The 23,882-nt window shown below is 45.7% G+C and overlaps 5 protein-coding genes across 6 annotated transcripts; 3 read left to right on the top strand and 2 right to left on the bottom strand.

The window, feature by feature from the left end:
* The first annotated feature begins 2 nt into the window (after positions 1-2).
* On the top strand, positions 3-5,987 carry tubgcp5 (tubulin gamma complex component 5). Its single transcript, XM_049718896.2, has 22 exons — positions 3-1,010; positions 1,073-1,126; positions 1,294-1,402; positions 1,466-1,562; positions 1,642-1,721; positions 1,786-1,921; positions 1,997-2,114; positions 2,264-2,353; positions 2,452-2,545; positions 2,617-2,851; positions 2,912-3,114; positions 3,178-3,550; positions 3,625-3,823; positions 4,038-4,226; positions 4,294-4,476; positions 4,554-4,638; positions 4,706-4,826; positions 4,900-5,057; positions 5,173-5,298; positions 5,457-5,545; positions 5,615-5,715; positions 5,788-5,987. Exons 1-22 carry the CDS (start codon positions 877-879, stop codon positions 5,832-5,834), a joined length of 3,021 nt encoding a protein of 1,006 aa, XP_049574853.1. The 5' UTR covers positions 3-876; the 3' UTR covers positions 5,835-5,987.
* A 466-nt stretch (positions 5,988-6,453) lies between these two features.
* Positions 6,454-17,682, top strand: cyfip1 (cytoplasmic FMR1 interacting protein 1). The gene is made up of 31 exons (XM_049718862.2): positions 6,454-6,844; positions 8,706-8,823; positions 8,939-9,028; positions 9,720-9,797; positions 9,861-9,962; positions 10,031-10,212; positions 10,379-10,475; positions 10,587-10,715; positions 10,793-10,897; positions 10,963-11,054; positions 11,129-11,246; positions 11,311-11,433; positions 11,496-11,621; positions 11,691-11,857; positions 11,923-12,070; positions 12,148-12,301; positions 12,384-12,540; positions 12,624-12,720; positions 12,795-12,871; positions 12,956-13,064; positions 13,144-13,263; positions 13,323-13,522; positions 13,596-13,683; positions 15,714-15,857; positions 15,929-16,019; positions 16,113-16,243; positions 16,357-16,429; positions 16,528-16,622; positions 16,699-16,937; positions 17,006-17,153; positions 17,223-17,682. The coding sequence occupies exons 2-31, from the start codon at positions 8,707-8,709 to the stop codon at positions 17,385-17,387; spliced, it is 3,762 nt and encodes a 1,253-aa protein (XP_049574819.1). The 5' UTR covers positions 6,454-6,844; position 8,706; the 3' UTR covers positions 17,388-17,682.
* LOC125967921 (fibronectin type III domain-containing protein 9) lies at positions 13,774-15,566 on the bottom strand. The gene is made up of 2 exons (XM_049719222.2): positions 15,442-15,566; positions 13,774-14,716 (listed from the first exon to the last, which is right to left on the bottom strand). The coding sequence occupies exon 2, from the start codon at positions 14,691-14,693 to the stop codon at positions 14,112-14,114; it is 582 nt and encodes a 193-aa protein (XP_049575179.1). The 5' UTR covers positions 14,694-14,716; positions 15,442-15,566; the 3' UTR covers positions 13,774-14,111.
* nipa2 (NIPA magnesium transporter 2) lies at positions 17,631-20,906 on the bottom strand. Its single transcript, XM_049719122.1, has 6 exons — positions 20,761-20,906; positions 20,365-20,625; positions 19,863-19,919; positions 19,600-19,690; positions 19,352-19,512; positions 17,631-19,270 (listed from the first exon to the last, which is right to left on the bottom strand). Exons 1-6 carry the CDS (start codon positions 20,825-20,827, stop codon positions 18,642-18,644), a joined length of 1,266 nt encoding a protein of 421 aa, XP_049575079.1. The 5' UTR covers positions 20,828-20,906; the 3' UTR covers positions 17,631-18,641.
* Positions 20,907-21,445: 539 nt separating this feature from the next.
* On the top strand, positions 21,446-23,837 carry LOC125967905 (melanoregulin). 2 transcript variants are annotated; one of them, XM_049719221.1, is made up of 6 exons: positions 21,446-21,582; positions 22,054-22,222; positions 22,281-22,506; positions 23,004-23,094; positions 23,165-23,331; positions 23,492-23,837. In XM_049719221.1, exons 1-6 carry the CDS (start codon positions 21,579-21,581, stop codon positions 23,570-23,572), a joined length of 738 nt encoding a protein of 245 aa, XP_049575178.1. In that variant the 5' UTR covers positions 21,446-21,578; the 3' UTR covers positions 23,573-23,837. The 2 variants fall into 2 exon arrangements, with proteins under 2 accessions (XP_049575178.1, XP_068508309.1); XM_068652208.1 differs by lacking the exon at positions 21,446-21,582 and having other exon boundaries at positions 22,087-22,222.
* Positions 23,838-23,882: the final 45 nt, after the last annotated feature.

Genomic DNA, 23,882 nt, shown 5'->3' with positions numbered 1-23,882 from the left:
GGGTCGAGTTAGTTGCAAAATGAAGGCGGGGTTTGTTTAATGCTAAAGTTGCCAAATGAGGTCCCTAAAAGTTCCTGCATGCAGGTTTTTATTTTGGCTAAATGACTTTGCGTCAAATAAAATATATGTAAATACACATTTATAATCATAGGTTGCACTGAAATCATAAGGCGCAAAAGCCATGAAATAGTGCTAATACTTTTTATTTCTAGTGAATATTTATTTTATATGATACAGCCAAATTTCCAGGGATGTGAACATGTGCTATAACGTAATATGGTGACCTCAGGATCAGACTTCACACCCAGCAAGCCTGCAATTAGGGGTGAGGTGATATGTTTATCCTTTATAAAGTCATCAAATTGTATTTAGCCAAAGTTGAGTCATGGAAAAAAATACGTATTCCTCACTTCTGCCACAATAGAATTATTCAGTATTATCTCATGGAAACTGCAACAAATAATGAGACAGTTAATCCATTGGTATCATAAATGCATGCTTGATGTTTCTAAAATATAAGTTTGTGTCAAAATAAGTAAATAATTCTACGAAGACGCGTTACTGCGCAATGCATTGTGGGAAAATGAAATTCAAAACACCAATACAGATTATTTTTTTATCATTAAGGTTTAGATTTTCTTGTCACTTCACATTTGATTATCATCAACATGCTATATATTGTAAAATAAAATTAATCAGATAAAAGCGTTTTTTCTTTGAACGCGCGCATGCGCACAACGCCTCCCAAGGCTAATGGCGCGTCTATGAAGATGTTGCTAACCGGACATCTCTGACGACAATCACAAATGGCGTCATTCAAAACATACTACCGCTGGTTTTAATGTGTCTTTTGGTGTAGGGTACCATAAGTGAGCTATGTCTCACTTGAGCAATTTCGAGAGAGAAACAGAGAAGGAGACGAAGGAGTTGATCAGGTGTGTGAGTGGTCTTCAAGATGAGGAGGAAAACAACTTCCAGATGGCTCTCAAATTCGCTTGGTCCAATTTCAGGTAAGATGCTGTGATCAACCACCTATCCTGATATTCTAAAATTTGTTTTTTTACCCTGTCAGGTTCCATCGTTTCCTGGATGTGGACAGTCACAAAGTGCAGCGTAGCATCAGTGGGTGAGGGTCTATTTTAATTTCAATTTTATTAGGCTCGTGAAGGAGACAAATTATTTTAACTGTCCTTACTCCTTTAGATTTTATCAACACTTGTTGCTCAAATGTTCTTTGACTTTTGAGATCAATATTGAGGCAAAAATGAGTGGGAATATTTTTTTTTGCCGCAGAATTTACGAAAAACTCATGGTCCACTCAGAAGTGAGTAAGGCTGAAAGCTGGATGAGGTTGACCGACGAGTTCCTCAACTCGCCCTTACCTAGCGTCAATGAAACAAAGGTAACCTCTGCCACGATCGTCTTGAATCGTTTCTGTGTATTTACGATTGCGTTTGTTTTACAGACTGACGCGCACTTCAGTATATTATCGTTGTTACTACTCTTATCGGACTCCCCCTCTAACACTAATTATACAGAAAGACCTCGCCTGAAGGAGGCTGGTGAGTTAGGCTCATACGATTTTTTTTTTTTTTTTGTGGGGGGACTGATTGTTTTCAATAAAATGATATCACCCCACAGAACCAAAGGACAACTTCGATTGGGCGAAATACCTCCTGGAGGGTGAGGACATAGACAACGGGCCATACCTTGATACTCCCGTGAGTATTATGAGTCTTTTTTTTTGCCCTTTCATTTATTTAAACTGTTATTTCCTGTTATCAGGAGTGGTCTGAGGAGGAAAGCGACGGCGAGGACAGCTGTCAGCCAATCAGCAGGGAGGATTCCGGGATTCAGTTGGACAAAACACCACAAGAGGATAAAGACCAAGGCAGCAAGACGGTTTCAGTTCCGTGGACAGGTCAGAAACAATCGCGGCACAATCCATGGTACGTGGGGAGAAAATGACTTTTTTTTGGGGTCTGTTTTCTTGCAGTGGGTGAACCCGATGCTCGAGCCTGGCTGGAGCAACACGTAGTGACCCCCTACTGGGTGCCGCACGCCCCCCGATTCGCCCACAGCCTCCATTTACACTCCAACTTACTCAATGTCTGGTGAGACCCAAGCCAACACACCGACTAATATTTTGGCATATTCTTCTCATTTGCTGCCATCATACAAAATTATTTTTCAAATTCGATCAACCCTAATTAAATCATAAATTACTCCATGGAATTTTACAATGACCTTTTTTCCTCCGCAGGGACCAGCACTTGTACAACACGGATCCGCTGTATCTGCCCGAAGAAAAAGCTTTTGTTACAGAGACCCAAGTCATCCGGGAAACTCTGTGGTGAGTCACATGATCACATACTGTCTGTGAAGGTTAACAAAAAACATTAAGCACTGTCTGTTTGTTCAAAAGCAAATTACAGTTATTTTATCTTCCAGGCTTCTGTCTGGGGTTAAGAAACACTTCATATTCCAGCATTACGATGGGAAAGTGTCAGTTCGGAATAACGTGGTGGTCACTCATCTCACCAGTGTAAGTGTAAGAAAATGCAATTTCATCCATTGTATCCATAATATCGGTTTGTTTTTCCCAATTTGACGCAGAATTGTCTTCGGTCCGTGCTGGAGCACGTGGCCTCGTACGGCCAGGCGGTTTCCCGGCTGCAGAGGTTCATCGACGAGGTGACGGGTCACTGTCCCGAGATCGGTCCGGCCGGCGCTAAGAGGGGCTCCGAGCCTCCCTTCAGGACCTACCAGGCCTTTGTGTGGGCCCTCAATAAATACTTCACCAGCTTCAAGGAGGAGCTGGTTGCCATCGAGCGAGGCCTCGTCTGCAAAGGTAACTCCCGTCTGCTCTTCCTGAGCAATTCATAGATTGATTATCATTTTTTCCCTCCAGATGAGACAGTGACGCTCTCCGGCGTGCTGGAGCGTCTCAACCCGCAGCTGGCGCAGATCAAAGTGCTGCACAAGGTCTTTTGCACCGGCATCGCTGAGGTGCCCCCCGAGACCCCCAATGTGGTTCGCGCGTCCCACCTGCTCAACACGCTCTACAAGGCCATCATTGAGTACGACAGCGTCGGGGAAGCTTCCGAGCAAACGGTGAGATTTTTTTTAAAAATGATTATTTCTGGTTTTCGTCACGTTCACCTTTTTCTCCGTTAGGTGGCTTTACTGTTTTCACTCTGGACTGAAACCGTACGACCATATTTGGAGATCGTGGACGAATGGATTGTCCACGGACACTTGTTCGATCCCGCCAAAGAGTTCATCATTCAAAGGAACAAGGACGTGGCGGTGAACCACAGGGACTTCTGGCACGCCACCTACACGCTCTACAGCATCTCCGAGACGGTGGAGAGCGAGATGAGCGACGCGGCCAGTGGGAGTTCAGGAGGGGACGGCGGAGGAGGAAACCGGCAGCTAACGATGGTGTCCTTCCTTAAGCCCGTCCTCAAGCAGATCATCATGGCTGGAAAGTCCATGCAGCTCCTCAAGAACCTTGACCGCAAAGAAGATGCTCAGCAGTCCTCCAGAGGTCAGTCAGGGATTTTAAAAAAAAAACGGTTAAATCGTCCATTCTGATTGCTCAAAATGAGTTTTTCAATGTAGATGCTGAACGCAAGAGTTTATACACGCTATTCCTGGAGTCGGTGCAGTCACGTCTCCGCAGCCAGGACGTGTCTCCCTCTGGCGCCGTGACCGAGCAACAGGCCACCAGGAAGAGCCTGATCCGGATGCAGTCGGTCATCACGCAGCATCTCCAGATTGAAGATCTTCATGACCCACTGCTGGCTATCAACTTTGCCAGGTGAGCCCCAAGAACAATCTACACTCACTTTGCTTTATCCATTTTTATTTTTTTTTTAACAATTATCCCAGCTCAATGCACAGCAATGTTAACACGGAACGCTACCACCATCTAGTGGCAGAACAATTAATTGCAGATACAATATTATTTAAAAATTTACTCTAAAATTATTTTAGATGAAGGACTGAATTTGGCATGTTTGATGTTGGCTCAGGCTCTACTTGGAGCAGAGCGACTTCCACGAGTGCTTCTCTCGGGACGACTTCACCGTGGACCGCTCGTCGCAATCGGTCACCTGCCAGACGTTTGAGCTAACGCTACGTTCCTGCCTCTACCCGCACATCCAACGGCGCTACGTCGAGTGCTGCGGAAACCTCATGACGACCCTGAAGAAAGACTATAAGTCAGTCAGCCAGCATCGCTGCACATTGGAACCTCAAATGAGATCTTATCCTTCTTCACACCTTCAGGCTGCTGGAGTACCTTCAGGCCATGAGGAATTACTTCCTGCTAGAGGCCGGCGACACCATGTACGACTTCTACACGGCCATCTTTGACAAGGTACGAGAGAAGGAGAGCTGGCAGCAGCCAGCTTTTCTCAACGGCCAGCTGCAGGAAGCTGTCAGACAGCGCCGCCCAGAGGACAGTAGCAGGTACTGCCTGTGTATGCCTGTTTTTAATTTTTTTTGTTTTATTCTGTAAATAATCAACATCTTTCTTACTATTTAAGATTGTCAATCTTCTTAGAGACAATTGATCCTGGCCGGAAGAAACACCCGGTCAATAATCTTGAAGTGCTGACCCTCAGTTACAAGGTAGGTTTTTACTCAATAAAGGGTCAAAAAAGTATTTTATTATTGTAATTTTTTTGTTCCTTCCTAGGTTCCGTGGCCTGTTGACATCGTGATCAGCTCCGAGTGCCAAAAGATTTACAATCAGGTATTCCTGCTGCTGCTTCAGATCAAATGGGCCAAGTACAGCTTGGACACGCTTCGATTCAGCGGTGGGTGTCACCGTTCCCTCCGTCACGCTCAACTGCTCCATAATCACGCTAAAACATTCTATTCGATTCTCAGAGTTTGCAGATTTCACGATGAAACAGGAGGTGGCGCCGGCCGACGATGCCAAACCGAAAGAACGACCGCCAGTCAGGCAGCAGATTCACCGCATGTGCTTGCTGCGCGTCAAACTGATGCATTTTGTTAATAGTCTTCACAACTACATCATGACCAGGGTGAGTCCAGAACATCTCTTTGGTGAACACACATACTTTTACCTGCCTCAATTTATGAGTCAGAATAACTACAACCTCATAAAAGCGGAATCAAACTGTATTTTTATTCTGTCAGATTCTGCACAGCACTGGACTGGAGTTCCAGCACCAAGTGCAGGAAGCAAAGGACTTGGATCAGCTGATCAAGATCCATTACAAATACTTGGCGACCATTCATGACCGTTGCTTATTGAGGGAGAAGGTGATTAATCGAGTTGTAATGATTCATGTATTCATATTTTGTAAGACGGTGCAGGTCATTTTTAGGTACGGGAAGTGACAACATGTCAAACCTTTTGACTCAGTTGGAATAAAAAATATTGCATCATTTTTTCCCCTCCTTTCCTCCTCCCCGCTCAGGTGAGTTTTGTTAAGGAAGCCATCATGAAGGTTCTCAACCTGGTCCTCATCTTCTCAGACCGATGGCAAGCCGGATTTGGAGCTTGGAAGTAAGAGCACGTGGAGAAAGATGTAATCTCAGAAAGGCTCAATATTTATTTTTCGTATTTTCCCCATAGGATGGAGTCCATTGCTAAAATGGAGTCTGATTTCAAAAATTGTCACATGTTCCTGGTGACCATCCTCAACAAGGCTGTGTGTCGTGGCTCTTTCCCTCATCGTAAGTCCAATTTTAATGCAATGTGAATGTTTAATGCACAGTTGAGATGTTTATTTATTTATCTTTTTACAGTGGAGTCGCTCGCCCTCTCGTTGATGGCGGGCTTCGAGCAATGCTGACGGGGCGGCCGCAGACTAACAAAGAGTTTTATGAGCACTATAAATCATGTGATTGCAAAAAAGCAAGACTAAATGTATTTTGACCTGTTATCAAGGTGACTGTTAATAATGTGTTGTTGTTTGAAGCACAGTAAATCCTACTTCATTTTGAAACTGTTATTTTAATGGCCTATTTTACTGGCGCTAATACTTGTGATACATTCTTCAGCATTTTCATTTAGTTAAGGTAAGTGCATTTTCAAATATAGTTAAAAACTCTTAAATCAAACTTGACAACCCTTTTATAACCTTATGTCTGTTATACTGCCCCCATGTGGCCAATGAGCGCACTTACAGCAGTGGTACAATGTCCATTGAATTGAAGTAAAAAAAGTACCAAGGTATAAACTATAATATTAGCGCTATATTAAAACATATTTTGGAGAGTGGAAAGTATTATAAACATTTCCAAGTTTTGAGTTGAAGGAGTGGTCACAAAACAATTTTTTTTTTATCATTTGTTAATTCTTGGATAAGTGGGGATATAAAATAAATGTTTTCCGCAAAGTACGGGGTGGGCTCCCTGACCCCAGGGCACTCCAATAAATAAATCAAAATATATTGGGGGAGGAAAATGGGATACGTGAATCCGCGGATGTCGAACCGCAAGTATGCGGGGGTCCATTGGACATTCCTTTGGCTTCACCTTTCCTGGCGATATGGGGGTGGCAACTCCTCTCTTCTGCGTCCGCCTGTTTGTGGCTCTCTTTTTCTCTTCCTGTTGGATTTCCCAGTTTGTTTGAGCCTGGACAGGAACACCGTGCTCCGCCCCATGGTAATAACACCGAGCCTGGAAGGACTCCCCAAGCTGCCGACGAGAGTGGAAAAACTCCCCGTACACATTAACTTGGACTTCCAGCCTCGTTGGAAAAGGAGGAAGGGGAGGAATCGACGACGTGCCCGGCTGAATGGCGCTGCTGTCGGCTTAGTCGACTCTCGGTTTCCCGAAGCTAACCAACAACTCTCGGCGGGTGAGTTTGGACAGATTGAACGCCGCAGTTAAGCTAGCAAACTTTGGGTGTAGGCTTTCTAAATGTCGCCTGCTTGAATGCCCCCCCAACCACCCCGAAATATAAACAAACTTTGCTTTAATGTCAAATATTGTGGTTATTGCCTTCTAGAAGTATTTTAAAACATATAACTTTTTTCCCTTAGTGGCTCGAGTGGTGAGGCCGCGGCAGGCTCACCGCAGCGACATATTGGGGGCAGGCATTTTCTGACTTCAAAGGCAAAACGAATAATTTTGAAATTAATAAAATGTTGTCTTGTATTAGTGTTTTAACTGCATAATATGTACACAAGAGTGCTCGTTGTTGTTGAACACGGGAGAAAGTGTGGCGTAAAAGTGTAGTTGTGGTTTATGATGCGTTCACGGGACTGTAACTCCCGTTCACTGTCATTGTGCTGCATTTAGTAGAATGGTTAATTTTCATGTACAGTAATTAAAAAAATCGAAGGGACACAGAACATATGAGTTTTAGCCACCTTTTTCCAATCGAAAATGTTTTCTAATTTTTCTCAATTTATATGTTTCAATAATTTGAATTAATGTGACAATTTTCACATTAAAACATGTTACAACTTACAAGTCATATAAAGGACTCAGAAAGTGACCTGAACAGTTAGGAATTGCAAGGGCAGCAGATAATCCCGCCCCCACACACATATTTCTAGTTAACCTTTTTAAAAGGTATTTCCTAGATATCTTTTTTAACTGTCAGGAAGTTCTGTAATGCATTGCCGGCCTTTTGGAGAAGTTGAAGAGTGCTGATAACCTAAGAACAGGAAATGGAGTGTTCGGTTCAACCATTAACTTTGAAATGTAAAACATATATCATCATCTCACTCTCACTTATTTTTTTTTTATTATACATTTTTTCTGATTAACATATTTTTACACATAAATAGCCATTAAAAATGTGAATTACCACATGACTGTACTTCCTGTGATGTCACAAAGAAGTTCAAATTGAGTAGACATTAAATGATGGATGTTGCTTGCTTCTGTGTTCGTCACCCGCTTAGTACTAAGCCTCTTACCGAGTAACACTTCTCGAGCGCGATCTCTTTTATCAGAGGAGACACTTTGGTTACCCTTTATTTAGAAGTCATGTCTTATGCAACCAATTCTTTTTGGAATATTTTTTTTGGGTTAAATATCAATCGATTCTTGAAGCACATTGAAAGAAAAAGGTAGATTTGTGAGCAGAAGTGGCTTCTTTCCATCCCGTGCTTTCCACTTACACTTCCTTGTCTGCTCACTTGTTGCAAGTAAGATTGGCAAAACTTTAAAGAGGAACTAGCACCCCCCTTTTTTTTTATTTAAAAAAAATCCATGTTGTGGCATCTCAAGTTAAAACGCAGTATTTGGATTAATACTACTTCCATGATACCGATGGTGGCCATTTTGAGCAATATCGCCCTCTGCTGATGACCAAGATTAACGTCCCAAGTCATCTCGTGGTGGCCATTTTGAGCAATATCGCCCTCTGCTGATGACCAAGATTAACGTCCCAACAACTCGGCATTGCTTTGCAAAGGTCACGCAATGCAAAAAAAACAGGTTAGCGGACTATGGTCAACTTTGATGTCCTCCTGTGACCTTCCGGGGCCGACGAGCTTTGTTTGACTTGCTGATGTTCGCAATCGGAGGGAAAATAAGCAGTCAGCATCAATGTGATGAACTCGACACCATTTTGTTTGTTGCGCTAGGCCGGTGGTGTCAAACTCAGGTCGCCCATAATTTGGGGAGGAAGGGGAGGCATTTTTGCATAATAACAAAAAACTAATCTGATTTCTGTCTTCTGTATATTTTGTGAATCTTTCCAACAGAATGGCGTCCACTGTGACTTTAGAGGATGCACTGTCCAACGTGGACCTTCTGGAGGAGCTGCCGCTGCCCGACCAGCAGCCGTGCATCGAGCCCCTCCCCTCCTCGGTCATGTACCAAGTAAGCACCCCAATGATCTTTAATTGACGATCTGGATTAAAGTAATGAAATATCGAAACTTATGCGAGTGCTTCGGCTAGTGTTGATTGTTCTTGTTGTGTTCTTCCTCCCGCAGCCCAACTTCAACACCAACTTTGAGGACCGCAACGCCTTCGTCACGGGCATCGCTCGATACATCGAGCAGGCCACCGTTCACTCCAGCATGGTGCGCTAGCTACATTCACTCTTTTCAAACCGGAACGTCTGATTTAGTCAAGTGTTCAGGATTTATCTTAGTGAAAGGAAAAGTTGGAATATTATTACGTTGTTTTGCATTTTGAGGACAAGTGGATGCCACCGGGGCGTCGTTGGCAGGACTCGAAAGAAATTGTGTCAAAGGAAGAGGGTGGGGGGTCATTCCTGGGTCTTGGAATCAAATAGAACTTTGTTTGGAAGCAGCAATGCCTCGCTTTGCTCGCCTCCTCCACCCTGCCACCTCCTGGGAGTAAATGACTCATGCATGCCTTAAAGCATTTTTGTGAACTGAGTGAGCTATTGGAAAACAGAGAATGGACATTTTATTAGGTACAGTGTCTCAACTGTATCAAAAAAATATATATATATTTTGATAGTATGACATGAAATTAGAGGCAATAAGTGGATACATAGTGACATAGTTTTTATTATTCTTTTTAATAAATATAAAAATCTGTGCAGTGGTATTTAGTACATGGCTTTATTTTTTGGGGGTACAGTCAGGAAACACAATTTAAAATAAGTGCTTTTGAGTTCTGTAAATAGGAACAGATTTAATGTTATTTATAATCAAGTTTCGTAGGAAAACAAGGCAAACAGTGTGCCTAATAAATTGTCCAATAAGTGTATTCCATTTTGACATTTGTCATTTGTGGCCATAGAATGAGATGCTGGAGGAAGGTCAAGAGTACGCGGTCATGCTGTACACCTGGAGGAGCTGCTCACGCGCAATTCCACAGGTAACCACCGTGAGTCGTAACCCCAGCGCCACCTCGGCCTCACTCGTCGCTTTCCCCTCGCAGGTGAAATGCAACGAGCAGCCCAACCGGGTGGAGATCTACGAGAAGACGGTGGAGGTCCTGGAGCCTGAAGTTACCAAACTGATGAACTTCATGTACTTTCAGGTAGGTGACACGTTTTTAATCGCGTCTGCAACGCCAACGCCGATCCTCATTTACATTTTTTCTTGTAGCGCACCGCCATCGACCGCTTCTGCAGCGAGGTGCGCCGCCTGTGCCACACCGAGCGGCGCAAGGACTTTGTGTCGGAGGCCTACCTGCTGACGCTGGGGAAATTCATCAACATGTTTGCCGTGCTCGACGAGCTCAAGAACATGAAGTGCAGCGTCAAGAACGACCACTCGGCTTACAAGCGGTAGGAACGAACGACGACCTGCATTTGAATATATCAATAAAAGAACAGTAATATTTTATTATCAATATATATTGAGAAAAATCCATAGTCAGGATTTGCTACTAAAATTGTTTAGACTGAATAAATTTTATCCCCATGGAAACGCTTGTTCCTTTTTGTCCCCCAGCGCCGCCCAGTTTCTTCGTAAAATGTCTGAGCCCTCATCCATTCAGGAATCCCAGAACTTGTCCATGTTCCTGGCAAACCACAACAAAATCACTCAGGTATACAGATCAGTGTTGTATAATGAACATTTAATCTTTCCCATAAATTTCCTCCTTGTAACATTCCACCTGTTTTGCAATCGGATAAATCTTGTTTCTCCACACACGCAGTCTTTGCAGCAACAGCTGGAGGTGATCAACGGCTACGAAGAGCTGCTGGCCGACATCGTCAACCTGTGCGCTGAGTATTACGACAACAAGATGTACCTGACCCCCGGAGAGAAGCACATGCTGCTCAAAGTAAGTCGGCACGGTGTATTTTTTTATCAGCAGAACTGACCCCCTCCACTCCCCCCCTCCCTCCTCCTTTCAACCAGGTCATGGGCTTTGGCTTGTACCTCATGGATGGAAACAGCAGCAACATCTACAAGATGGACGCCAAGAAGAGAATCAACCTGACCAAGATTGATAAGTTTTTCAAGGTATGAACCGAGGAGCATCATTTGACCTAAACTCGACTCATCATCTCGGCTCGTTTCCTTCACAGCAACTACAGGTGGTTCCACTTTTCGGCGACATGCAGATCGAGTTGTCCCGGTACATCAAGACCAGCGCTCACTTTGAGGAGAACAAATCCAGGTGAGAGGAGAGCCCGCTCTCACATGTCGTCCATGTCCATATAACCCGTCGTCTTTCCTTAACTGTCCCTCCAGATGGACATGCACGTCCATATCCAGCAGCCCTCAGTACAACATCTGCGAGCAGATGATTCAGATCCGCGAGGATCACATGCGCTTCATCTCCGAGCTCGCCCGCTACAGCAACAGCGAGGTTAGCACGGATGACGTGAATTGACTTAAGTGGACGCCGAAGCTGATGGAAATGATTCAACTAGGTGGTGACCGGCTCGGGGCGTCAGGAGGCCCAGAAGACGGATTTGGAGTACAGGAAGCTTTTTGACTTGGCTCTGCAGGGCATGCAGCTCATGTCGCAGTGGAGCGCTCACGTCATGGAAGTGGTGAGTCGATCGTTGGCGTGTACAGTGAGCCGCCATTTTTCTTCTGACACTTTTCTTCTCAGTACTCCTGGAAACTGGTGCATCCCACCGACAAGTATTCCAACAAGGAGTGCCCCGACAATGCCGAGGAATACGAGCGCGCCACTCGATATAACTACACCAGCGAAGAAAAGTTTGCCCTGGTGGAGGTGGGTCAATCACTATGGGGGCTTTTGTGGTCAATGAAATGTTGAATCTGAAATGTTGGGCTGTCGCAGGTGATCGCCATGATCAAAGGTCTGCAGGTGCTGATGGGCCGCATGGAGAGCGTGTTCAACCACGCCATCCGCCACACCATCTACTCGGTCCTGCAGGATTTCTCGCAGGTGACCCTGCGTGACCCACTGCGCCAGGCCATCAAGAAGAAGAAGAACGTCATCCAGAGGTGCGACCGGGCAACCCCCTCAAACGATGAGCACCTTTGACCTTTTTTCTGCTCCTCCTTCTCAGTGTGCTCCAAGCCATTCGGAAGACGGTGTGCGACTGGGAGACGGGTCGTGAGCCACACAATGACCCGGCCCTCCGTGGCGAAAAGGACCCCAAGGGCGGATTCGACATCAAGGTCCCTCGACGAGCCGTGGGACCTTCCAGCACTCAGGTGACACCTCATTTTGGGCACATCCCACTCATGATTTTGCTCATACTCCAAACAAACTACTTTCCTCCCTTTTGAAGCTCTACATGGTGAGGACCATGTTGGAGTCCCTGATCGCCGACAAAAGCGGCTCCAAGAAGACCTTGCGCAGCAGTCTGGAGGGCCCCACCATCCTGGATATCGAGAGGTTCCACCGCGAGTCCTTCTTCTACACCCACCTGCTGAACTTCAGTGGTGAGCCTCCACTTCTACCAAACAAACCCATCGCTGTTGTGATTCCAACAAATGACATGTCTCTCTGTCCACTTGTGTGTAGAAACCTTGCAGCACTGTTCCGACCTCTCCCAGCTTTGGTTTAGGGAGTTCTTCCTGGAGCTCACTATGGGACGCAGGATCCAGTTCCCCATCGAGATGTCCATGCCCTGGATCCTCACAGATCACATTTTGGAGACCAAGGAGTCTTCTATGATGGAGTGAGCACACCTCGAGTTTGAATATTTGTCAATGGATTTTTTTTCCATTGCATGATGAGATACGAAATGTCTTTTTGTTTCAGGTACGTGCTTTATCCTCTGGATTTGTACAACGACAGCGCCCACTACGCCCTGACCAAGTTCAAGAAGCAGTTCCTCTATGATGAAATAGAAGCCGAGGTAATCCATTCCCTATTTCTGTCAACCCGAAACCAAATTGATTTTCACGCTTTCTTCATTTTGCCTTCTTTCAGGTCAACTTGTGCTTCGATCAGTTTGTCTACAAGCTGGCCGATCAGATATTCGCTTACTACAAGATCCTCGCCGGAAGGTAGCTTGGAGAGCAACAGAGCCAGAACTCGGAATACAAAATCCACCAAAAAATATTCCTTTCTATTTTTCTGTTTCCTTTTAGTCTTCTCCTGGACAAACGTTTGCGTGCTGACTGTAAGAATCAGGGCGCCAACATTCCTTGGCCGGCCTCCAACCGCTACGAGACTCTGCTGAAGCAGCGCCACGTACAGGTACCACCTTCCTCGTCACAGCTCCGATGACACCGCTAGCATCGCTAAAACAGTTAGCTAACACGTCGGCGTTCCTCAGCTCCTCGGCCGCTCCATCGACCTGAACAGACTCATCACTCAGAGGGTCTCGGCCGCCTTGTACAAGTCCCTGGAGCTGGCCATCAACCGCTTTGAGAGCGAAGATCTCACTTCAATCATGGTAGGGAAATACTCTGATTACATTTGACAGGATTGAGGAGCTAATATTGTGTCCTGAAGGAACTGGAAGGACTCCTCGAGATCAACCGCCTGACGCACAAGCTCCTCTGCAAGTTCTTGACGCTGGACAGCTTTGACGCCATGTTCCGCGAGGCCAACCACAACGTGTCGGCGCCGTACGGCCGCATCACGCTGCACGTCTTCTGGGAGCTCAACTACGACTTCCTGCCCAACTACTGCTACAACGGCTCCACCAACAGGTAGAAGGCGGGCCGGGACGCTCCGCTGGGATCCGACGTCCGTCCGGACTTAGCGCTGATGTTTTGTGCTCAGGTTCGTGCGCACAGTCCTTCCGTTCTCTCAGGAGTTCCAGAGGGACAAGCCACCCAATGCTCAACCGCAGTATCTCTACGGATCCAAGGTCAGTGGCACCTGAAGTTGCATATTTGGGCATAGGAATCGAACCTGGATTCATATCCAATGCTCCGCTGTTAAAAAAAATAGAGGGAGGGAATTGTAATTACATATCGCTGCCACAAGATGGTGACAAATTACTGAAAATGGAGATGATCATAAAGCATCAACACCATCACACAATAAATGCTCAGTTATGTCAGACGTAGAAAGCAAACCTGTAGCCCGACCTTCATCCTCAATTGCCCCACTTTATACCTCTCGAGGATTAAGTGATTCATTTATGCAGATTAAAAGAACGAATTAAGCAGTCAATTTGAAGTGGGTATATTTTTTTTTATTTCCTGACACGTAATATTCCATTATAATCCGTAGTTCAGTACAACATAATTCCGTCTGGGCGGACAATATGGCGATGACCTCAATCCAATTGGCTCAAGCCGGCTCGCTCCCAGACAGCTGAGCCAACGCCCTGAGCTCGTGCAGACCGCGTTGGCCGCCGTGGTCGCGGCTCCCTCGGGGAGTGTAGAGCCGCCCGGACGTGGAGCGAGCCGTGCGGATGGCTTCGGTCACCACCGAGCATCCTTCTCCGCCGCTCGCTCGACCCACGCACACGCCGTGCAGACACCCCCTTAGCAGGACGCCGGCGATGATAAGCAGCAGAAGGCAGCAGGTCAACCAAGCGCCGGCGGCCATTTCCCAGCCGCCACGCTCCTGCCCCTCACCGCTGTCGCTCAGCGTGCCGAACACCTGGCACTGCTCCCGCGCAGGGTTGGCCGCCTGGCACGTGACGCAAAGTAAATAGGTGGTCTGCGGGAGCAGGTTGGCCAGGTAGGCGGCCGTCTGGCTGACGGGGATGCGGTCCTCGTGCATGAAGCTCTTACGCTTGAAGGCCATCAACAGGGTGTTCCAGTTGGGGCTGTACATGACGCTGTAGAAGGTGTCCAGGCAGCCGGCCGACGGGAGCCAACTCACCTTCGCCGAGGTCGCCGACACGTTGTAGACTGCGATCGCCATGGGAACAGCAAAAATGCTTCCTCCTGTAATTCCAGTGCAAATAAAAATCTCAAATAAGTGGCCCAAGATGAATCAACCCAGCGCGCATCATTTTGCGATTAATTACAAATGTCAATGGCGGCGCACGATCCCGCATTGGGATTAGGGAACAATGACAGCATAATAAGCATTCTGTTCAGGCGGATTGTCTGGAATAAAACCTAGCTACTGGCCAGATTAAATTACATAATCGCCCCCAATGATTTGCCAAGAGGTCATTGAGTCACCGCCAACCTTTTGACTCTTTTTAGAATATCCCGATGATTGCTGTAGAGCAGCAGCTCACAAGCCTTGTACACTAAGTACCACCTAAAAAAAAAAAAAAAAAATACTGCAAGTACCACGATCATGTTTTTTATCAAGAATTAGACGAGGGGTTATTTTCTAAAACATATATTATTTGCAGTTGAGTTGTTTTTAATGACGTCAAAAGTTGAAATATAACTGACTTGTACTTTGGATATGATTTGTGCATACCACTAGAGGGCGCATGTTTAGAACTAGTCATTTAAAAAAAATGACAGTTTTAGATATGAAAATTGTCATCAAATTTTGTCCATTTGCTACTTTGTCAAAAATGTTTTCTTTTGTTAGCGTTGCGCAAAGTCACACTGTCTGCATCTGTAACCCATAGCAACAAACCAACCATTTCCACGTTGAATATTAAAATAACATTTCATGTTTGGAAAAAGAAATAACTGGGACTTACCTCGCCGAGCTCTCAGATTATCCTGAGTCTCATCCCGTCACATCTGGGACGACGCTGTCGACATGCGGAGTGCAAATCAGTGCGTCCTTGTTTGAGCCGCCGCGGTCGGTGTGTGCTCATCCACCAATGGACTGGGAGGAAGGGAGGGGCCGTGGGGGCGGGTTATCTTGAATATCCTCCAGTCCGTGATTGAAAAGAGAACAATCCCAATTTCCAAACAAACCCATCTGCTCCTGAAAAGCAATGTTGACGTTTTCTCCCCCTCCCCCCAGACGCTAAACTTGACCTACAGCAGCATTTTCAGCTGCTACCGCAACTTTGTGGGCCCACCGCACATCAAGGTCATGTGCCGGCTGCTGGGCTACCAGGGCATCGCCGTGGTGATGGAGGAGCTCCTCAAAGTGGTCAAGAGCCTGGTGAGTCCCATTTGTAGTTTGCCGATGGTGCGGGTGTACCTAATGAGGTGTCTGCTGGCTGGCCTTTGTAGCTTCAGGGCACCATCATGCAGTACGTGAAGACCCTGATGGAGGTGATGCCCAAGATCTGCCGGCTTCCTCGCCACGAGTACGGCTCGCCAGGTTTGTGTGTGCTCAGATATCAAAATTGACATTGGCCTAAAATAAATCAATTTTCTGCTTTTTGATGTATGCTTTTTTTATTTTTTTCATCAGGAATCCTGGAGTTCTTCCACCACCAGCTGAAGGACATCGTGGAGTACGCCGAGCTCAAGACGGTTTGCTTCCAGAGCTTGCGGGAAGTGGGCAATGCCCTCCTCTTCTGTCTACTCAGCGAGCAGAGTCTGGTACGACCAAAGTTTATCCAAGATGGCTTTAAAAGCAGAACTGCACTAATCAAAATCGACAAAAAAAATAAAATCTGACACGTGCATTGTTGATCTGTGTTATTGTTATGCAGTCACAGGAGGAGGTTTGTGATCTGTTACATGCAGCACCTTTTCAGAACATTCTGCCCAGGGTCCACATTAAAGGTAAACAGCAACCAAATTATAAATAAATTCCTGAGATTCATTTGATTAAAAACAAAAAAAAGTGTACCAAATGAAATGATTGACGTGTGTGTTGACAGAGGGTGAGCGCTTGGACGCCAAGATGAAGCGCCTGGAGGCCAAATATACGGCACTGCACATGGTTCCTCTCATCGAGCGTCTCGGCACGCCGCAGGTACGCCCAACTTCTTCTTTTAAACAATTGCGTCCAATAAATTCAACAATTTGAGTTGGAATTTCCTTTTGCGCAGCAAATCGCCATCGCTCGTGAGGGCGACCTGCTGACCAAGGAACGTCTCTGCTGCGGCCTGTCCATGTTTGAGGTGATCCTGGCGCGCGTTCGCGGCTTCCTGGATGACCCCATCTGGCGCGGCCCTTTGCCCGGCAACGGCGTCATGCACGTGGACGAATGCGTGGAGTTCCACCGCCTGTGGAGCGCCATGCAGTTTGTCTACTGCATTCCCGTCGGCGAGCACGAGTACACCGTCGAGTAAGTGTTGCGCAATTTTTCAACCGTAGAATCAAATTTCAACGTGCGGGTCCGGTCCGGTTTTTCAGGCAGTGCTTCGGCGATGGTCTCCACTGGACAGGCTGCATGATCATCAGCCTGCTGGGCCAGCAGAGACGCTTCGACATCCTGGACTTCAGCTACCACCTCCTCAAGGTGCAGAAGCACGACGGCAAGGACGAGCTCATCAAGAGTGTAGTAAGTACCCGGACCGTGAGGCGGGGTGCGCTCAGAAATCTCATTTTTGTTCTTGATGTTTTTTCCCAGGTGCTGAAAAAAATGGTGGACCGCATCCGCAAGTTCCAAGTGCTCAACAACGAGATCTTCGCCATCCTGAACAAGTACCTCAAGTCGGGCGATGGTGAGAACATGCCGGTGGAGCACGTGCGCTGTTTCCAGCCGCCCATTCATCAATCGCTGGCCAGCAGTTGAAGGCAAAAAATATTACAAATATTCCTTTTTTTTTCTTTGACTTGGTTAGCAAAGACCACAGGGTGTTATTCCCAACTTTTTGTATTCACACGTGCCTTATCGGGGAAATAGATTTGTTTTATACGTCTAGACTTTCTAAGAGATTAATATTTAAAAAGATTTTGTGGTGGTGGTGGTGGAACATTAGACTTGAGGTGAAGTTTTTCATATTTTGCATGCCAACGCATTTCTATTGACAGTGCCTTGACTTTTAATCATCCTTTTATTATTTCAATAAATATGTAACAAATCTGTTCATCTGCAGAGATGCATTTTTTAAAAGCAATTAAAAACAACAAAAATAGTTACTTTCACATATCACAACAATTTGTATTGACAGTCAAACCTCATGTTAAATATAAATGATATTTCCAGTGCATGAAAATTAAGTTTAACCCTCCCCGTCTATGCTGTGGATCAAACGGACCCGTTTTAATATTAAAATGAAAAGTATATTTCTGCTCATTTAAAAAACTTGATGATCCTATGATTGCTATACTTAGTGTTCATGTGGAAAACATGAGAAAAGGTAAGTAGAGTCATGAGTCGTGCCTTGAGATACAAGTATAATTTGTTCTGCAGCCATGCTTGGATCTCAAAATGTCTCCAATTTTCCCATTTGAAATGCAATCAATTCATTTTTCAATTTTAACAGAGCTAATTGGCTAATGCCAATTGAATCGGGCCACTTGCTGATCATTTTTAAACACAAACATAACAGGAGGGTTACAGTCAGACGAGTCAAATTGACCCAGGAATGCAAGAGGAAGGTTAGTCAGAAATCACTCACCTAGTTACAAATCACAAAAAAAAAAAATATATTGTATTTTGACCATTTTCACTTTCTGGAGAGAAATGCTCAAGATTACAATACAATGCCTTTGAACAGGATTGTATCTCAAATCATCTTTGCCCATTGCAATGAATAGGAATGTCATGACTTGACTTAAAAAAATAAAATCGAGCCAGGTAGCTATCCCTGGCTACTGTACCCATAAATGACAAAAAAAAAAGGAAAACGTGAGTGATTTCATAATTATTTTCCAAAACTGTATAAATGTATATGGATATGATTTTTCACTTCATGAATTCCTCCGAGGGACTCCCAACAGTCTTTTTCTCCCCAGTGCTACAACTGAATTGAAAAGTGAGAAGAGGGGAAAAATGGAAGTAAGGCAAACTAAAACAAGTACAATCCATCGGACCTGATTGTCTCTACGACGCCAGGCTCCCGTTACGCCTGGAAACGGCGTCAAACGGCGTCTCGCGCTCCTCGTCGCCATCAGCTCGGAGGAGTTGGTACGTGCCGTTAGCTTCGAGGTAGGCGCCGTTGGCGTTCCTCTGGTCCTTGCGGGTAGTGGCGGCCAGTGCGGCCAAGCTGACGTTGACGTCCTTGAAGCCGTGCAGCAAGAAGATCCCCACCACGATGGTGAGGAAGCCGGCCAGCGTGCCGATGATGTCGGCGGCGCCCATGTGTTGCCACTCCTTAAAGAGCGCCGCCGAGCAGGTGAGCACCGAGGTGGTGAAGAACACGTAGTATATGGGCGTCACCAGGGACGTGTTGAAGATGTCCAACGCCTTGTTGAGGAAGTTGATCTGCGTCCCCACGCAGACCACCAGCCCCAGCAGGAGGAGCCAGGCTAAGGGGGCTCGCATCACGTTGACGCCTCCCAGCGCCTCCTTGATGGCGATGCCCAGGCCCTTCACGCACGACACGGACAGCGAGCCGATGAGTGAGCAGATGCTGATATACACCAAGATGTTGGTCTGCCCGTGGCGCGGGGCCACCCCCAAGATCAGCAACAGCACCACCGTCACCACCGCCGTGGCGAAGATGAAGAAGCCTCAACGAGACATGCGGAGAGCAAAGCATCAGAAACGTACGTAGTTTGGCTCCCTCTAGTGGTATGTCAAAGAACTGTTACCTGGGTCAATCAACTTCCGTGCCATGTTGTCCAGGCTGCCGATCTCCTCCTCTTTGGGGGCGTGTATGACCATGGTGGTGGAACCCAACACACTGAGCAGACAGCCCAGCTTACCGTGCAGGTTTAAGCGTTCACCCAGGAAGTATGATGACAACACGGCGCTGAAGGAGAGGAGGGAGACTGTAATCATTGATGACAATCTTCAACGTTTATGTGACAGTAAGAACACTAAAGGATTCTTTGTGTACCTGACAAGCACGCTGAGGGCGCCTAGAGGCGTGACCAGAGTGGCGGGGGCGAAAGCGTACGCTGCAAAATTAGCGGCTTCACCCGCACCCACTGAAAGTGACACAAAAACAGCAAACATTATGCTTTTATTTCACAAAAAGAAATTCTTCTAAACAAACACGCAGTTTTTTTAAGGTTTTATGAGGATGAACAATTGACTTCATAGAATTCCGAGCAGGAAAACAAACACGAACTCCGGCTCGCGTTGTTTGCATTCACTTACTTGAAAGTAAACCAGCCCACCAAAGCCACTCCTTCAGATAAGCATGGCCGCCCTGACCTGAAAGGTGTGTGGGAGAAAAAACTCGTGAAAAGGTGATCTCGTGGCCACATTCCATTTTTATTACCACATGGAATAAAAAACTCAAAATTGAGTAACAGGTTTTGTCATCGTGTTGCCGTTGTCTCGATTGCGACAACACAAAAGGGTGCCCAATAATGTGCCTCCACTGGTTTGACGCTTTCGAGTTTTACAAGTTAACAAGTTTTACTAGTAGACAAACGCAGAAAAGCCAGCGAGTCTCACGAACATGACAAAAGCCTCTCGTGTTTGGGGTTGCGCTGCTGGATAGAGATAAATTGATGCTTATCTGTCAGTCACTATCTATATAGATAGTCCAAAGCTTATATTCCATAAAAAGACGGGCTTTTTGTGTTTCATTGCCATGGAGACAAAACCAACTCAACCAGCCTCTGTTGTGCAGGTCATCGAAAAAACTTCTTACCAGCTCGCATGGATCCCTTCCTAGCCAAACGCAGCAGGCCCTTCTTCTTGAGGATGAAGCTACCTCCGATGAAGATGCTGGAGCTGACGGCCAGAGCCAGGCCGATGTAGAAGTCGTACTTGCCGCGGTCCTGAGCCATTCCGAAGCCGGGTGTGCTACTATTGCTGCTGTTGCTGACGTTTTGCTCCTGCGTTACATCGACTACCAGGCAGCCGAGAAGTCTCTGCTGGCCGGAGGCGCAGCTCAAATCGAGCCACACGCCTTAGGGGAAAAAAAACAGTATTGTCTTTTTTTTTTTTTTTTTTTAAAGCTGGCTACAAATTATTCAAGACAGGTACTAAAAAGAAGCAGACAAATATGATGATGATATATTCGTAATATTAATATTTCACGCACCATTTTCGCTACAAAAAGTCCAATTCGGTTTCGACCCCGAGTCCACGACTTTAACACTGCACTCCATGGCGAGCTACACAATCTCGTCGAACCGGATCGGTCGCCTGTGGAAACACCTAAGCTACTCCACTTCCCACTTGAAGGTGTATTTTGACGACTCGTCACGCGTTGTCTTATGTTAATTGAGCTTTTTTTTTTTGTTGTTGTTGTTTTTGTCGTCAGTCACTCAAGTGACCTCGACAGGTGAGCATAATTAGCCTCGCAGCTAGCTGACGCGCACGATTACGCGGTTGGGTTTGGTTTATTTTCAATCGAAAGTCAAGTTTATTTTCGGTAAATAAGTGAAAAATAATCGTGAAAGGGATTAGTTTTGAGTGAAATCAAACAAAAAGGCAAGTAAGCGACTCTACACACACAGTAGCAACACTAGCTTCCCTAGCATGAGGGGCTAACTCCGGCTAGCCAAAGTCGGTCCCGTACCTAGAAAAAACATTTTTATTTGGATTAATTTGTTGACAAAGTACCTTTCTAAAGACACTCCACGACAACCGGTTGAATAGCGCTCACGGCTACTTTGGAACCATCACACCTTCCACTTTCTGCGTCCATCACAACCGGCGAGGCGACGACGACTGGTTGGTCGTCTTTCTGGCTGGCGCACCCGGCAGGACTGGACTGCCTTTGCGGCTTGTTGAGCAGCCGGCAGCGGCCCCACGCTCCAGTGTTCACGCGTGGGATCACACAATCTGCGCTTCTATCAGAGTTGGGGGCGTTTCTGGACCACATGGAGCACCGGCATCTTAAAAGCTACCTGAAAGATGGGTAAGCGAAGATCATCATTGATGTTTAAAATCAGTATTGTAAGTTAAAAAAAAAAAAAAAAAACGCTGCTTTTACTTTGAAATAAACAGAAGTGGTCTATTATTCTAGTAATGTGTGTGTTTATTGTTAAATAAGAAAAACAGCACTGATGTTGAAGGAAGTCATAATATTAATTAGTTCATGGGCACAGATAGCTGGGGGGCACAAGGGGGGACCCGCCTCCCCATATTACAGCAACTTTGAGGCTTATAGCAGTTCTCTTCATCATCATACGAGCTTAGGTAGAAAAACTGCCGACAGGCAAAAAAAAAAAAAGATCCTCATGCAGGAATTCTGTCTGTTTCGCGTTGACTGGGTTGTTGTCTACTGCCTTCCACTCACGTGGTGGACGAGCCTTAATTGACAGATACTCTCATTGGACATGACGCAGGACAATACTTGTATTCATCCTCTGACACACACACATATTAGTTGGATCGAAACATATCGAGTTACTCAGGAGGACTGTAGGAAGAAGGTCAACGCTTCACTCGAGGAGCTTCGGTGAGAATCCTTTGGCGGAAATGGGTGCCAGCTTGACTCTGTTCTGCTGTCACTTCTACCTAAAGTACAAAAGAGGCAAGAAAAATGCAGTTTTGCGGTAAGTCTATGATTTCCAACTCGTCCAGCCAGCCTTTTAACACGTTCTCTCTTTGCAGGACGCCCAACGCCAAAGCTTGCAAGACACCAGAGGAGCTCTCCAGTGGATCCAGCGGTAGCGACATAGAGGAGGAGATTGTCTTCAGGCAGCGGCCGGAAAGCAGACCGCCGGGGCTCACGCAGCCGAGGGCAAACAAACGTGCCTCGTCGTCCAGAAGAAGGGAATCGGACCGAGAACTGCGTGCTTTCATCAGCATGAGGAATCAGGTTGACAAGGCCACAGAGGTGAGGCACGCTTGTGTTGGTTTCATCCTTCATCAGGGTCGGCAAGCTTTTTCCACACAAAACCAACACAAAGATAGTTTGAAACATCACATTAACAAAATTAGAGCACTAATAAACACACTTTGCTGACTGACCAGTTCATGTGACACACAAATTTCAAATTCAGCTAAAAATGATTCAGGGAACACATTAAACAATTAAATAATGTTCCTTTTAGATAATTAGGTCAACAGCGTGGTCAATCTGGGAAATATAAATAAACCATTAGCCCCCACCCCGCCGTCCAGGAATTAAATTAAATTAGATTCTAAACAAGGATGAAAATAGAAAAGGACTTGGCAGCTACTAAACAGTAGTAAACGTTTTGTATCGTTTGGTAATGTGGTAATTTTCCGCCACCTAGTGGCATCTACGGGAATTTGACGATGCAAAATTGAAGACTCATTTAATCCATTGAGCGTGTGCTCTTTTTAACTAATATCATGTTTTTTGCCAAGGAATGGGAACAGCTGAATTATGACATTCACACACTACGCTACGCCAAACGAGAAGTGAGAACACGATGGAAAAAAATCCTGCTGCAATTAGGTAAGACACTGTTTTGATTTGAACAATGTGTTTCTATGTGACTTTGGGTGGGTGGATTCTTCTCCTGCAGGTTATCAGTCTGAGGTGGATTCCTTGTTGTACGTCAACAATCAAAATTACTTCAATCAAGACCAGGAGGGTCTCACCAGAGCTACAGAACTCTTGACCCATTTGTTGGAACACACATCCCTGTTTCCTGTAGGCACGGGACATCGGACCAGATACCTCTATGTCATGGTACACACGCATGCACACAAGATTCGAGTCCCATCCTTAATTTAATAAAAGGCTAGCTAACTAAAGGGTGCGTTAATGGAATTAACATGCCACAGGCAGTTGATTGTATAAAGCATCAGGATTTACCTCGGCATGTTTCTTTTTTGCACGGCTTGTTTAGGACCGCCTGGTTTCTCTGGACAGCGCAGACGAATTTGTCAGACTGGCTCTGGAAAAATATCCAAAGAGACAAGATGGGTAAAATGGAGCACATACATATGTTTATGTATGCAATGTTAGATACTATTTTTTACTGTAATCCACATTTTCTGTTTGTACTTCAACTCAAGTATGGCAATTTAATTGATAATATGAACTGCTACATTGGGTTGCTAATGACATGAACGGTACTAAAATATAAGAATAAAATAGCATTCTGGATTTGTACTGGAGTTGTATAAATGAAATGTACACAGTTTGTGGTGTTGGCAAAATAAAATGTTTGCTTCCTTGTGGAAGAATATTCATTTTGCCGTTCAGATCCTTGTTATAGAACAGCAAAAACTGAACAT

Source organism: Syngnathus scovelli, chromosome 10 (genome assembly GCF_024217435.2).
Source record: "Syngnathus scovelli strain Florida chromosome 10, RoL_Ssco_1.2, whole genome shotgun sequence".
In the NCBI taxonomy this organism is placed as follows: Eukaryota; Metazoa; Chordata; class Actinopteri; order Syngnathiformes; family Syngnathidae; genus Syngnathus; species Syngnathus scovelli.
Note: the sequence above shows the minus strand (reverse complement) of the source record. Positions and strands in the feature narration are given on the sequence as shown.